General features: G+C 38.7%; 1 protein-coding gene and 1 long non-coding RNA gene across 5 annotated transcripts in view; one reads left to right on the plus strand and one right to left on the minus strand.

Annotated features, from left to right (window-relative positions):
• The window catches only part of LOC122464723, a 29,787-nt gene extending 18,539 nt beyond the window's left edge, over nt 1–11,248 (plus strand). The window contains exons 2-4 of one of the 3 annotated variants that reach the window (XR_006289031.1): nt 4,250–6,310; nt 9,780–9,987; nt 10,840–11,248. This is a non-coding gene — a long non-coding RNA (uncharacterized LOC122464723). Of the gene's footprint in view, nt 1–4,249; nt 9,988–10,839 lie in introns of all 3 variants that reach the window. The other 2 variants (XR_006289030.1, XR_006289032.1) reach the window with 2 other exon arrangements.
• Nucleotides 1–16,545, minus strand: part of UMAD1 (UBAP1-MVB12-associated (UMA) domain containing 1) — a 196,509-nt gene that overhangs the window by 5,442 nt on the left and 174,522 nt on the right. The window contains exon 4 of one of the 2 annotated variants that reach the window (XM_037890618.2): nt 14,491–14,705. In XM_037890618.2, the coding sequence (XP_037746546.2) occupies nt 14,491–14,705 (215 nt within the window). Of the gene's footprint in view, nt 1–11,322; nt 14,706–16,545 lie in introns of those variants that run through there. The other variant, XM_037890620.2, reaches the window with a different exon arrangement.

Raw genomic sequence — 16,545 nt, forward strand, 5'->3', positions numbered from 1 at the left:
GACCTAGACAGTGTTCTGGAATAGCTTTAATGGGGTTATTGCCCTGTCATATCTGTTCTTCCTTACCTGGGGGACAAGTGTTAACTGGTGATGACATAAAATTAGCATTCAGCATCTCTCGAAGTTTGATCCTATCTTCCAAGAACCCTCAGGCTGAGAAGCATCAATACATTACGGGAAATGTTCTGAAGTAGTGAACCAGGGAAAGAATCGTGGCATCAACTTCAGCCACACCCTTTCCATAGAAAGACATGCTGGATGAGGTCTGAGTTTTTCACTTTCCCAGGCAATGCCCTTATTATCTTTTGACAGTCTCGTAACAGCAACATGTGTCTGTGGGACCATGTGCCTTGATTATTTTAATACCTTCCCCACAGGTTTTTGAATAGTGCTTCTCCATCATTTGCCACTTGTACAGAATGCTGTTGCACAGTTGGTCAGTGGGTTAAGCAACTGTGATTATATTACACCTATCCTGCCCTCTCTTACTTGTTGGCCTTTTAAGCGGCAGATTGATTTTTAAATTGGTCTTCCTGACTTTTAAAGTGCTTCATGGGGTTGGCCCTGGCTAGATGCGAAGTCTCCTTCTTGAGCCTCCTGCTGAGGGGTATTTCTTACACTATTCAGAGTTTCCACTGTTTGCCAGAAATATTAAGGCCATTGCACTGTTATCATGGTGACCCCTAGCATGCAGAACTTGCCTGACCATAGCAACAGCCTCCGTCCATTCTTCATTTTTAAGCAACACTAGGAAACTTTTGTTTTCTGAAGATATTTTTGACTATAATTATTATTATTTGTATTTCCATAGCACCCAGGAGCCCCCATCATGGGCCAGGACCCCATTGTGCTAGGCACTGTACGAACAGAACAAAAAGACAGTCCTTGCCCCAAGGAGCTTACAATTTATGCAGACTTCTTTTGCAGAATTTCTCTTTTTATCCTTCCCTTCTCTTACACCCTTCCATTTGTTTTATTTGAGAGGATGATTTTTTAAAAGTATTTTATCGTTGTCTACCACCCCACACACCTTCTCATGACCCCTATAATTATTATTATTCTTGTGGGATTGCTCAGTGATTTCTTAAATGGGCCTAATCCAAAGACCACTAAAGTCATTGGAGAGATTCCCACATTGAATAGTTGGACTAATATGCAGTAAACAAGGCATGGGAGCTACACACTGAACAATTAGGAGAAAAAAAAGTGTTCATTAAGTGAACACCGTCCATTCTGTGCAATGAATGAGGCAGGGGTCCTGAAAAAACAGTATGTGAATCATATGATTAAAGACTGCATCATAATTCATTTGCACAAGGGGGGCAATTTATGGTTGCACAGGCAACCATAATTCTGACATTTCCTAACTTTTGACTACTTGACTTTGCAACCTTAATAATCTTTTTAATGTAATTTATTTGTATGTAATTTTTCAGTTTTTATAAAAAACAAACAAAAAAAGATATTCCATCATGCGGCATCATATTGACACCCACATGAATCATAGGCAGGCTTGGAACCATTAAGAGCAGTTGTACAGACTTGAGTGACTGACAGCAGTAGCAGGTTGTCATCCTCTATGTGGAGCAGCACTAGAGGGGGATGGGACACTTTGCTAGTGTGTTTCACAAATACTTACTAACAGCAGGCTATGGAGGGGAATGTTCCCTAGTGGACACAGATTCTTCTGTCCATTCCCACAGCTGTGACCCTTCTTCCCTGCCCCCCTCCAACCTGTAGTTGTCCCAGATTCATCTTTCCCCCATGTCAGTCTCCTCTTTCCAGCCTCATTCTCCTCACCTAGCCAGTCCCAGTCTCCACTCCTCGGGCTTCTCATCCCACTCCCAGTGTCACCTGTCTACATTCTCAATCCCACTGCCCAACCATTCCCATATCTCTCCTTCCCACATTCCCCAGCTCCTTGCCAGCCAGGCCTAGGTCCCCCCTCTCCAGACTTCTTATTTGATTTCTCTCCTCCCTGCCTTCACTTCCAATTGACCTCTACATTTCCCCATTCCACTGGCTCCCTGTCCCAATATCCCTTCCTGGACTCCTTGTTCCAATTTTTTTGCCCAGTCAGTCACAATTCTCCATCCTCACCCATGCCTCTCCCTTACCTCCTACCCCTGCCCCACTGGTTTTCGTCCCAATCTCCTTTCCCAATCAGTCTCTGTCTCTCCTCCCTTTCCCCTCATCAGTCTCTAATCTTAATTTCTGCCTCCCCCTCTAGTCTACTCCTTCCTCTCACCTGCACATCTGGCTCTTGTATTCTCTGCATTTAGATCAGGCAGCTTCATCCTCTGTGCTGCATGGGCCTACGAGGGGGCTACTCAGAAAACAGGAAAGAGCATTCCTTCTCTAAGTTCAGATGCTCAAACCCAGATATGGCAAGGCCTGTGGCAGCCCAAAACTGCAGTTACAGAAAAAGTCCTGCTCAGCCCTGGGCTGGTGCATAGTTATACACATGGAATCTTCAAGGAATTTAGTTGTAAAAATTTAAGTCTCTACTGACCATGTGCAAATTGTGATTTTTCAAAAGCTTACAATTAAGCAAAATTTGGGCAGATTTTCATGGGGACAGCAGAAGCCACATCCCTGACACAAAGGCTGCCATCTTGACAAATTTTAAATCCCTGTTCCAAAATTGGGGGGGGGGGGGGGGAATGAGAGCTTTTTAAAGAAATGGTAATCAGAATTTTTTTTAAATGGGCAAAACTATGTACTTTTCTCCTAGCTTCATTCTTGGAAATAGTGGAACCATTTTGGCTGAATTTTCCAACACATTCAGCCTAAGACAAATACTTATCATGGAAAACTTCAGCCCAAATGGTTAAAGTTTGGCATCGTAATAAGCAACTGAAAACAGGGTTTTATAATGGGAAGTGTTGGGCAACCTTAATCCTATTGGGATCCAGGAAGTGGGTGGACAGAAGCCCGCCCACTGCTAAAGGACCCCGCATCTGCCTAAGGAGAGGATCCACAGGACCTGGAAGTCAAGTGATTCCGGGGGACAACTAATGAAATAACAGGGACAGGAGTGAGGTCAAAGGGTCAAACAAAGGGAACCTGACGGGGACACGAAGCAGAGAACCCTGGACAGCACCCACTGCTCCTCGAAGGCGTCAAGGGAGCCAGTGGACGCCACCCAGAGGAACTCTGCCCGGATGCGTGAGCGGACGATCGGAAATAGGCCCCACAGTCACAGGAGACCCCACTGGCCAACCTCTTCTCCCTGGTTTTATAGATGGCCATTTTAGCCAGGGCCAGGAGAAGGCTGACCAGGAGGTCCCATGACTTTGTGGGGCCGTGGATAGGGAGTGCATAGATAAGAAGGTGAGGGGAAAAGTGCAACCAAAAACCTTAATAATAGGCAGTGCTCCTAGTCCTGCCATTAATTAGTGAGCACTGTATCCCTGGCCAGATTCTGCAACTTTTACTCACTCTGAGTAGTCCCATTGATTTCAGTGGTGCAGGAAGAAGAATAAACTATTACAGAATGTTAGTAAAGGTGGCAGAATTTACCCCTCAGTGATCAACTTCATTCCTTGGTAGAGAAGTGTCCCTGCTCCACACACTGGCATAAATTGATAGTTTTGCATTTTTTTGCATTTTCGTGAGGTCAACCTTTTTTCAGTATAAAATCAATATTACACATTTTTATAAAGCACCCATACTAAGAGGTATTGTCTTTAAAATGAGAAATTCTTTTAGAAATGTTAATTTAACTACTTTAGTCAACGGCAAGAGATCTAAACATTTGGTGCCAAATTCTGTTCTCAGTTAAACAAGTGTAAATTTGGAGTAACTCTGCTGAAGTCAAAATTTGAGCTAGAATGTTTTGCCCTTTTGGAGTTGCTCCTCTATCTCAAAAGATCTCCTCTAGAGTGAAAAAAAGATGCAGGAACCTTTTACATGATTTTCAGAAAATACTGAGCAAACCCAGCTCTAGTCACATAAATGGGACTTGTGAGCGCTCAGCATCTTTGAAAAAAAAATCCGGACACTAAACTGCAAATACTGGTTGGTTGGTTTTATTGTCTTTCAGTTACACACAGTAATGCAAATCTCTTTCAGATGAGTCCATTTCAGAGATGTAGATCATTAGGAATTAGTCTTCCTCCAAACCATTCCACCTTTTAGTGTTGTCCACTGCACTTTGAGTGTATAGCATGAATAAATGGAAAATTTGTTTTATTTGAGAATTTATTTTCTTGGAACAGTGTTTGACTGATTTTCTCCTCCCTTCTAGGTAGCTGGCAACAGACCAGGCCTTTTACCCTATTGAGGGTAGAAGAGCATCCCACCATGCTTTCCCAGAATTGTAGTTTTCAAGTGTACAAAATACTAAACTTCTTATCAAAATACTTAATTATAAATTAAACTAATTTCCATTTCTAATAGGGCCTTTCATTATCAATAACAGGCCTGAAGACGTGGACATTAATTCTACAACTATTCAGAAATAATTCTCTGTGGGAATCTGATTCTAGGATATGGAGGGTCTAAGCAAGAAAATTCTCAGGTAAAAAATGTTCTCTCCTCTCTGTTCCCTTCATGTCCCATCATTCTAACAATGACATGTTCACAGCACTAAAGGCCATATCTGGGTCAGAAAAGGATAGGATCAATAGTTATGTACAATAATGACAGCGCAGAAGCAGCCAAGGGATTATGGAGCTACCACTACTTGACTCTCCTGACAGATGCTGAATCCACAGGATACCTACTTTGCAGTGTCTCAGACATGTGGACAGAAAGTCAAGTTGCTGCCTTCCATTTGTTTTCATGCAAAGCATTTGACATTGCTGCTAATGATGTTTCAGATCCCCCAGTTTAATGAGCTGTGATGTTGTTGTGTGGAGCTGCTACTTTTGCCTTGTATGGGCTCATGATTCAAACATTGATCCAGATCGCTGTGGTAGTCTTATAGGGTTTCTTGCCCAGATATCAGTTTTGAATGGTCTTCTCAAACACAGTGGGCTACTGGTTTGGAGGCCAGTGAATAAGTCACTAACTTCAGAGTCCAGGGATATATCTGTTGCAAATGATGCTTCAAAGAAGATATTTTTCACCATTGCCTTCATTTTTATTGTAAATTGGGGAGGGAGACTGTCAGTTTGTCCAAACCATGACAGCTATTTCAAACACAATAATGCAGTGGAGGCCAAAAGGAGCTGATGCAATTACCTCATCGTCTGCCCAGAGACACAATTATCTTCCTATCTGCAGGATCTCTAGGCAAGAACTCACCCTCCACTGGAATTACTGTCTGATTAGTGAGGTGCTGCTGCTTCCAACTTTGGAATCTCTTGTTCTTTGGTACAATGGAAAATCTCTGGAGCAGCTGGCTGGGTGTTATGGACCTACTGGTAAACTCCCATTATGCCACCTTCATATGCCAAATGGAGGGTGGATTCACAGACCCCTTTTAGACACTGAGAGAATCCTTCCCCAGCATTGCTTTGTAAGAATCAGCTCTCCTATGTGATCTGGACTCTCCTCCCTGCTGCTGGAGATCTTGGCAAGTAGACAAGCCAGCTTTCTGTGACAGGTGTAGGTGAACTGAGCACACACTGCATTTCCTGTCCTTGTTTCTCCCCCTTGTCTCCTTCATAGACATATTTGGCCCAGGAGCAAGATTGGAAACAGGAGAATGCCTTAGTAAAACATCTTTTCCAAAGCTCCAAGGAATAAGTTTGCTGATTCTCTTTAACGGAACTGAAGTCCCAACTGAAATAAGGTAGTTAAAGTTAAAATAAGAGCAGGGTTGACTGAAAAAGCTTCATGATGGAAGTCTGTAGCCTGCTGTTCACACTCCTTAGGCAGAGTAATCTGGGAAAGGCTTAGAAGGCAAAATCTTATGCCCTAGCCAAGGCAACAGGTATGAGGAAAGAGCCTCAGCTGGTGTAACTTGTCAGTTATTTCATTGGAGCCACAACAGTTTTTACCATCTGAGGATCTGCCAAGTGGTCTGCCACCAACATAGAGGAGAAAACCTGTGGCTAAAATTGTTGCCCATGAAGATGATAGAGAAGAACACTGAATTAGGGGGCACCGTTAATTTCACAGAAGCCCAAAAGGTAGAAATGCAGAAGTACTATTTAGATTCCCCAGTGCCTTTCCCTGAGAATGCAGGTTTGCACCTTACAGTAGCTACTCTTCTTATGCTAGTTACCCTATTGAAGATGCAAAGAATGGATAGGCTGAATGTTGCATATAAGAAATAATTAAAAAAAAAAAACTGTACAAGAACTACTGATTGCTTCATAAGTGTGAATGGAAATAATTTAGAGCAAAAAGACAATTTTGGGTGAGCAAAGGTTTTATTCCTAGAGTTGTTTTTAGGTATGTACAAATTAACAGCTAGGGAAATTTCTAGTCAGATTAAGTTATTGTGGTGGTAAATTTAACGAGGGTAGAGATAGTTTCACTAGGTATTCTTTTAATTAAAAAAGCTCATTGACCACCTTTGCTCATCTAACGTAATATTTTAATCATGTATATAAAAGTAATAAAGATTTAAAACTTTCTTTTTAAATTATGAAGATTATTTTTGTTGAAATTCTTATGTCTAATGACAGCTTTTATTACTTTTTAGTGGTATAAAGCATTTTAGGTCTATACTCAAAATGGCAATTTTACTAACCAACAGTAACATCTATTATTCTCACATTGGGGGGAAAAAAAGGTGATCGCAACTTTTAAAAATCACTTTTAGTCTCCATAAATCTGTTACTTTGTTTACTTTATCTGTGGGAAAAATGGATGCATCTATTGCACAGTACATGCAACATAAAATAAAATACAGAAATGCCTATAGTGTGAGGGAGGATTTTTCTCCCAGTTATTCTAATTCCAGAAACACAAAATCTAGGAAGGTATTTTAAATTCCTTCCTTTAAATGCCACATCTGTTGCCACTATTCCCCCCCCTCCCAGAACATTAAAATTAAATAATACAGATACAGGATTAATACCGTGGGCCAGATTCTAGTCTAAATTACATGAGTAACATCAGAATCTGACATCTATAAATTATTCTGTAAAATCACATAAGAGTAAAATTACATAGAGTATTAAAAATCTGGCTTTCCTTTTTATAATATTTAAATCTACTCCACAATACCATTTAAAAAGGAGGCTATATGTAGTTTAACATTAAGCAATATTAATTTAACGGAAGGTAAGATCGAAAAAGGGTGAACTATATTTTGACATTATGGAAGAGAGAAAAAGCAAAACAAGTAACAATAGAAAGATCCACAATACCACTTAGTCAGCAAGTTAAATATTAAACCTTTGCGGGAAAAAGTCTATCTAAAAAGTTAGTGGGGCAACCAAAACTGTCTCAAATCTTTGGGCGAGAACAACAATTTATGCTGATACATTAGTAGCTCATAATGGCAGCTGAAAGGAAGGCAAGTATGGCACAATCCAAAAGCATCACATATTGTGCAACTTGCTTGAGGGAAAGGACCAGTGGGATTATTCTTGCTAAAATGATCACGGAATAGCTAGTCCAGCAGAAATAATAACTGGGTGGTTAATAGTCTCTTACGAGGACCCTAGTACATGACCTTATGTCTACTTTATGCACCTTTTACAATTCTTTAGTTCTAATAAGACACCTGTCTCTTTAAATAAAATATTTTCCATACCACTTCTGGAGGCCTTTTTGCTTGGTCTGTCTAGGCTAAGATTCTTTGAATGCTGTACTTCATCTTTTTTGGAATTCTTTTCCAGTGGATTTAGACGAATGCCCAGAACTGATCTTTACGAACTGCTATATAAACATTTGAATTTGAATGGATGCACTGAATGTGTAATGATGATTTCTACAAATAGTTGCATGTGAGATGTTAATTACTGAGGTTCATATATTTGTTGCTTACTTATAAGCAGTTTCTTCTATGTCTTAATACTGATGTGTATGTGTCAACTGACTTAACAGGACATCCTTGCAAGTAAGATCTTTGATCTCAAGAGTTTACTTTATCTTTGCAACAAAGATAAAACTGAATTGAACTGACTGGCTGAACTAAGCCCTCTTTTCTCTGCACTACAACTACTGCCTCGTTCTGGGGATATCACAACTTCCACTGACACCACCGGATGCTGCATTTTGTTGTAGAACTAGGAAAGGTCTTTCCAATTTGTCCACATAAGCTAGACTACATATTGAAATCTTCACAATTGCTTGTTTATTTAAAAAAAAAACAAAAAACAAACACACAATTCTGGGCTGCCCATAAGCCTTTGCTTCTCTGAAAGAATCTGTCAGATTTGTGTCTACTATGTACCAGGGTTAAGGAAAATCTAACTATCTTTGAGCTACTCCCTCATACTATTTGATGGGTAAGTAGTAAACCTTATTAGAATATTTATCTTCATGTTTTGGTATGTTGAAAGCGTTCAGACCATAGGCCTGCAATAGAGAAGGCTAAAGATAAAAACAAAATAACCAAAAACTCTGCTTTCAGATGTTGACAGGATGTATGCAATCAATTAAATGTTAACTCCATGACTCTCCTATTATTTACATTACAGTACTGCCCAGAGGCCCTAGCCAGGATCAGGAGCTCTTTGTGCTAGGTACGGTGCAAATACATAAAGAAACTGTCCCTGTCCTGAAGGTCTAGACAGAAACTGTGGCAAGAGCAGTTTTGGTATAGTGAACAGGAGGATGATAGAAGGGAGGCTATAGCTGATATTGCTAATTTTCTCTTTGAAAAAGCCTTCAGGATCTTGTTCACAGAATGAGGAGGGGACAAATGCCCCAATTATTTTCTGACTTTAACTTCCCATATGCCACGTTCTGTCTGACTGCACTTCATTTCATTTGTACATTTCAGTTTTGGTTAGTTAGGTCTTCTATAGCAAAATGATATGCAATGAAAATTGTGTCTTATCTTTAATTTCTTTTCTCCTATCTTCTGACACTCCTACTGTGCATCCTCCTTTCCCATGCAGCTAAAGGACAGAACAAAAGGTGCAGGAGAAAGCCTTGCTCTCAAAGCTGTAACAACACTTATTAACTGTTAAACATGGAATTAATTCATAACTATTTGTAAAGAACCAAACAACATTTTAATATCCTGAAAGTGAGTGAATGGAAAAAAATAATAAATATATCTAAGGATATCCCAGAACCCATAACTAAGGTGGGGTAGATTCTCAGACACGACAGTAGGAGAAACGAAATTAGAAGTTTCAGACACTCCCACTGAAGGATTTAAGAATTAGTGAAGCTCTAAAGGAGAGAAAAATTCAGAGCAAACCAGTTGTTTTTGGTAGAGTAAATCTGGATAAGGGACTATACTACTGAAGGCACTGCCCATTGCAGAGTTCTTCTAACAAAAGTTGTGTCCACAGAGGCCATCATCTATTTGGTAGTGCTTTGGATCTCACTGCTTCTTCAGTAGGACTGTCAGACATGAAAATGTAGAAGAATGAAAATGCTGTTTTGTCTTTAGCCTCACATAAGTGTGAGCAGAAGAGCAGCCTTACAAATACCGACAAAGATTTCATGAGATCTCTGTGCCCCAGAAATAGCCAGTGACCTGGCTGAATGAACTGTAATTCCTGGAGGACCAGATTTGCCTCTGACCTTGTCTGCTTTTGAAACACACATCTTCATTTTGAATATCAATAATTTAGAAACATCATCCCTATAACTGACTGGCAGTACAAAGGGAATCTGAACAGAGAATTTGCCCCCCTTCTGATATGCATATTTGCTTCCCCATAAAGTTCACATCTTTCTTCTTTACTTTGTTTTAGATTCAGACAAAAGAAAGGCAAAACAGTAATGTGGGGTCTGTGCAAATGGATCTTTTGGAGGAATGAAGGCTGGGATGGATCTCAGTCCTGAAGGAGACCTTGTCACTGTGAAAGATGCTGAGTTGTGGCTCACTGACAAGGTCCTCAATTCTGAAATTCTTCAGAGGTGATTCAAAGGAAGGGGATAGTTACCAGACTTAATCACCAGGTAAGGAACATGTAAGATTAATGGTGGAAATATTGGGGAAATAAGGAAGAAGACAAACTCTGCCACTTCAAGGAATCTTTTTATATATTAACAAGAGTAAATCAGACCCTGTCTGCCTAATTCTCGTATACTATTCAAAGTTGCCACATGTACCTTCAGAATGTTCAGCCTAAGGACCTAGGATAGATACAGGACTGGAGAGGCATTGAACATGCTTTGCTTTTTGTAGTCCTTTGTTTATCCCTGTTAAGCCTTTGTCCCTGCTAAAGCATGCTAGAAGAACCTTCCTTTGAAATGGTTTATAAAAGGGGGAAGTTCCTCTTCAATAGTTTGGTCAATATCTCAAGAACTTAAAGTTATTTTTTTAATTTTGCTACCTTGCTAATGTAATAATACAATATCTGGCAATGCTCAGGTGCAGGAGGGGGCAGGAACTTTCCCCCACTCCTGCCAAAAAAACCCTAGGAATTTGGAATTGCTTTGTTGCTGTTAAATGGGTGGAACAATCTGTAGCTTCCTATGAAGGAAAGGACTTATACCCCCATAGTTTCAGGTCTGATTCTTCCCCCTACTAGGTGTAGAGAGAAGAAAAAGCCCAAAGCATGATGATCAGATGTTTAATTCATAAAAAGTTGTTTCTCTGATATACATTCTAGTCTTTTGTGCAAACAGCACAGTCCTCCTGGATAAAAACCTTGTAGCTCTTTTAAGAATTTACATTTTCTTCATCAATTTGCCTGGGATCCATGAAGTTAAAAAATAAACTCTATATAAATTGTATATGAGTTTGAAACACTAGTAATTATGCTCTTGTATATGCTCGTTACCTTCTTCCTTTTATATCTGTTCCAGGACCAAAGCCTACATCTGTAGTCACACGAAGTGTAAACTTGGAAACTGCAGCACTGAGATGTCAAGCTTCAGATTGTACTTTCCAGGAAATAGCAGCAACTGTGTCTATGGCTGTCTCCTTGGCAGATTTCTTGTACATCCTATTATCTAGTTCCATTTCTGGTTTTGCTTGTCGCTAAAGAGCTGTTTGTAGGGGCTGGTTCATGATCAGCCTGCTGTCGGGCTGTTCTGGATGCAATTATTCTTTGATTTACCACTGAACATGTGGACTTTGCTCTTTCTTCTGCATTTTAAAATTAGGCCTTTCCGAAGATTTAGTCATCTTTTTCAGACGAAATAAAAGATGTTTTGTTAAGTTTGATTTAAACAAAATATTCATAAGGAAACCATCACACATTATAGAGGACATCCCTTGCAAAATGAGGTTTTGTTAACCATAGATGACACTTAAAGCCTCTCCTGAAAAAACCAAAAGGGACTCTGTCTGGGTAAACTGTTTATTAAAAAATAAAGGCCTGTTACTGCACCTACTGAAGTGAATGGCAAAGCTTCCATTTTCTCCAATGAAACAGGATCAGACCCTAAATGTCTATAAACATTAGCTTTTGAGATGACAACTCAATTTTGTACTGTAACTGAAAAAATTCAAAGCTATCAAAAAATTGTCTCAGATACATAATACACAGAAAACATCATTTTGAATTGTTCCAGAATTTTTTATACTGAACGTGTAACAGAGCAACTATGATACCTTATGACACTTAAAATGTTAATATTAACCATCTCTGCTTAGAAATGATTAAAATGATTATTTTTGTATGCTGCTTTAAATTAAATTTCTTCATTTATGGCCAAATAAATATTCAAGCCACACTGTATAAACAGTTCGGTATTTGTTAAATTGACAAACCAGTGACAAATACAAATGTATTCCAATGTATATACATCCATCTACTAACCATTTAACACATATGGTCATTAAACACATACATAAATACGTATCACTCTCTTCAGACTAAGGTTTGAATGGAAACAGCTATATTCTAAAGCCTTTAATTTTCTAATGATGTAATGTCGTCATAATGTTAGCAGTGGACAAGTGCTCAGGAGCTAATGCACATAAATTGAATTATTTCCTAATAGATTTTTTTGGGGGTGTATTTTTCATCTCCCACTGGGAAAATTCACTTTGACTATCTGGATACCATTAGGATTCTGTATACGCTCTTTATGGATCACGTCAAGCAAGAGAGTGATTTGAGCCCTTAGGCTTTTTAGAGAGAGGGTAATGATGAGGAATATTGCTAGCAGGTTTGTTGTATGTAAATTTTACCCTTCCAAAGAGATACTGTTATGGCTGTAGGTGAAATGTTTGACCTACTAACTGTATTTCATGTCGTGGTTGTGTACTTTCCTCTCCTGTGCTCATTTGCTCTTTTACTATGCATATAGAGGCTTATTGGTCTGTGAGCATTTGAGAGCAGGATTCTAGTAAGGTATGTTTTAATTTAATAAAATATCTTATAGGTGAGTGGAAGAAGTGTATTTACAAGTCTACTAATGTGGAAAGAACCAGTTCTGTGGGTTTGTTGGACACTCATCTCTGTTTTGCAATTCTGCTCTTGGAATGGCTGAGCTGGGGACAAATATCAGTTATGGGATGAAAAACAATCTGAACAGGAATATGCCATTTTCAAAATAGGTAAAAGTTTAAAGGTTAAATGCAAAAGAAACATGAGAATTGAGTTTAGCATTGAAAACCAGAACTTAATTAACATCCCCACTAGCCAGGGAATTCAGCACAGAAATAGGTTCTAACCAACTTATTAAAAATCTGTTTTCCCTCTGTGCAAAATCTTAGCACTTCTTGGATCACAAAAGGTAACCTCGGAATACAGTGTCCTCACTACCAGATGTGCCACTGCACTCTATGGGCACAAACATAGAAAATATAGTATAAACTAGATTATGAATAATGTCCCTTATGTGAAACTCCATTTTGTTTAAAAAAAAAAAAAGAGGGTCATATCCCATATATTTATTAGTGACACTGAAAATTCTCTTGGTTATCTAAACTTATTCAGTATCCCCCCTATTGTTGGGAGAATCCTGACAGTAATATATATATAAGCATTAGATAATAATGGCATTCTCTTATATGTTTAAAAAGAAAGCCCCCCCCCCATGTTAACATATTATGTAATCACAGCTTTTATTTAAGTGCAATATGGATACTTTCCCTGAAAACAGGTAGCTCAAAGCATATTTATAAACTTAACAGATATAGACTGCAAACAAACTAATGAAATGCATAGGTTTTCCAGAAAAAAATCTGAGAAAACAGGATCATTTTAACAAATCAAAATGTAATTACAACATAGCTTCTCTATCATTTGTGGTATTTATTATCCCAAACATCTTAAAAGCACATAAATCTGAAAATCTGTATGTATGTTTTTAAATATCCTATGTCACACATTTCTTATGAAAATACCCACTTACAGTTGGCACAGTATGTATACTTTTTACTGATAGTCAAAACAAATTTTATCTTGCATATGGCACAGAAAATTATTCACACACATCACAAAAGACTTCAGTGAGCAATTCATTGGGCAACAGCAATTTAGTTAGGTTTTAGCTATAATAAAATATGCATATAAAAGGCTTGAAATGAATGTTTAGGTATGGAACAATATAATGTTTTGTAGTAGTTAAACACTGCCATCTGTATCTTTGGGCCACAATTAAAAAAACAAGGGTATGACCATTAAAAGTACATATCCTGAGATTTCTTTCTTTGGGGGCACAAAGGTTAAAAAGGAAAAACTGATCTAGGCATAAACCAGGAACACATGTGGCAATGAGAAAAAACAGCAAATGCAGGGCAGTTAGAGAGAAAACTCTTGAGAAAGACAGAGAGAGAGAGAGACCGAAGTGACATGGTAAGATGAACAGCAAGGTCTACTGGAAAAAGGAGAAGCTGACTAGCTTTGCATTTTGAGTGTGGTAAAATCTACTCAATCATACTAACAAAGTTAAACCTGTAAACTTTCTTCAGAAGTTTAAAAAGTGGCATTTGAGACTGGAGCATCGGTTGCCTATTATAATGCAAAATAGCATGATTTTATTTACGATCAGCATACATTTCCATTCCTGGAAAAAGCAAAGATAGTCTAAAAAGAAATATGCACAACAGGCTTTGCATTTGTGGCATCAGAGTAAAATATCAAATGCTGCATAAGTCCATGACATCAGAGGTAAGAATAATGAAATGTGTGCATTTACAGTCCACTTATTGACAGTCACCAATTAATGTATTAACAGATGGATCTCTTACACAGGATTAAGCAAAACTAATAGTTCTGCTTGACTATTTTAAGAACAAATTCAGCATTTCAGATTAGTTACTTAAGTGTAATGTAAGATGATATGTTAAAATCTCATACTGTGCTTTATTCCTTAATTATTTTAGTTTTTATGCACGTGTTATATAGATGGCATACCACAAGAACATTTAAGCAGTTAAGTTACAAAACAAAATATTTGTGTAATTATCTTCAAGTTGTCAAGGTGCACATTCAAAGGGACAGAAAGATAAAGACATATTACAAATCACAAAGCACTGAATTTTCAAGTGTAAAATCATACCAAAATCTTGATAAATTATCATTGATGTTGTAGGAGAGCAGCTGGTCTGGAAGGCCATTAGAGGTGTTCTGTACTGCTAGCACATGGGCTGCTAGGGTGAAGGGTACATCACTGAGGAGCTCTGACATGAAATGATTGTTTTCCAAACGTTGACTTGTCTCATTTCCCTCCTCAGCACCCACCACAGTCAAATGTGAATGTTTTTCTGTATTTGGCTAAAGAAAACAAAGGAACAATAATTTAGACAATACAGATTATGAAGTCTAAGCTTCACACTTGAAAACACTGTGACCTATTTATAATATGCAGTAGTGGTGTTTGGTTGGAGTAGACTACAATTGAAATTCTTAATGCATAACATGACAATTCCTTGAGTCAAGCTTAGTTTAGCCAAGGCTGTAAGGATTTTTCTGAATGAATAATGGCAGTTTTTCTGGCCACATAATCCTACTATACAATTGTGAACACTGATTGACAAATATACCAATGTATACTTCTAATTTGAAACTGAAATTGCTCAACTGGTTGGGTGTGCCTGTAATTACCACATAAAGTGATAGTGCATGTAACAAGAAAAAACACAGTTTTTGCACAATGTAACCATCGGAGATTATTGAACAAGCACTGCTAAAAAGAAAAATCTGGGCAGTTTACTTCAAAATCCTGCTATGCAAATTAAACAAATTATATAGTCCATTAGATAGGGTACTGGATTAGGGGAGATTTGAGTCCTGACCTGCTGTGTGACATTGGATAAATCACAATCTCTATCCCAAAGGTTCTCAAACTGTGGTCCACGAGCTCCATTCAGGTGGTCCACGGATAGTTCCCTCTAAGGTGCGCACCTGGGAAGCCGCACATGAGAGAATGAAGGGCCACCCACCTAATTAGTGCAGCTGCACTGGTGTGGCTCCACTAATTAGGTGCCTGGACCCTGGAGAAGAAGCACTTGTAAGGTGAGGTGGTGGCCTTGGGGGGAATATGGGGTAGGTGGGAAGGGGGAAGTAGGGTGAGAAGAGGGGGTGGGGAGAATTTAGGACATGCAGGGTTGTGGCGGCCAGAGAAAGAGGTGACTTTTCCCAGCTCCAGGGCTGGGGCTGCAGGGGAGAGACAACCTTCATTCCCAGCCCCAGCTCAGGGGCTGCCATGGTGGGGGGAGAGTGGAAGAGACCTCCTCTCTTTCCCAGCCCCAGCCCCAGCTCTGGGGCTGCTGTGGCGGGGGAGAGAGGGGACATCCACCACATTAGAAAGGTAAGACTACTGATATTAAAATATTAGTTGTGTGCTTTTATTTGTAAAACAAAAAAAATTAATTATTATTAAGCTTTTTTTAATATAGCGCTTTTATCCAAAACACTTTGCAATAGTTAGCTAACAGTACAAACAACATTTGGAAAGATCATTAAGTGGTCCTCTGAGACGCTCAGCAATTTTCAAGTGGTCCGCAAAAAAAAAAAAAAAAAAAAAAGTTTGAGAACCACTGCTCTATCCTATAGTTTTGCCATATTTAAAACAGACACTAAACCCTCCTTCCTTTGTAAAGCACTTGAGATCTATGGATGAAAAATACTCTACAGGAGATAAATATTATATTGCTATTTATATCTTTCAAGCACTGTACACACATTTGATTAATAATTCACAGCATCTCTGCGAGGTAAGTGATTACTGTATCTCCATTCTATAAAAGAGCAAACATACATAGAGATGTTAAGTGACTTGTTCAAATCCAGTTAGTGAATAATGGCAGAGCATGGAACAGAACTCAGAAATTCCCGATTCCCAGCCCCGTGTTTACTCCTTTAAACCACTCTCATATACAAGTAAATGCAAATATAGAAAAACTCAAAGAATATTTTTATTACTAAGCTTCCTTAAAGTTCTACTGTAAAATTCTACGATCAGCGTGAACATAAATTTTCAAAAAGTTGGACAAGTTTTTAGATGCATGACTCCCATTAACTTTAAAGGGAATCATAAAGCTAAGATGAGCAATGCTAGATTTCTGTGTCAACTACACATAACTATAGTTCTTGTGGAGAAGCTAAGGGTTGT

The sequence above is a fragment of the Chelonia mydas genome, chromosome 2 (genome assembly GCF_015237465.2).
Source record: "Chelonia mydas isolate rCheMyd1 chromosome 2, rCheMyd1.pri.v2, whole genome shotgun sequence".
In the NCBI taxonomy this organism is placed as follows: Eukaryota; Metazoa; Chordata; order Testudines; family Cheloniidae; genus Chelonia; species Chelonia mydas.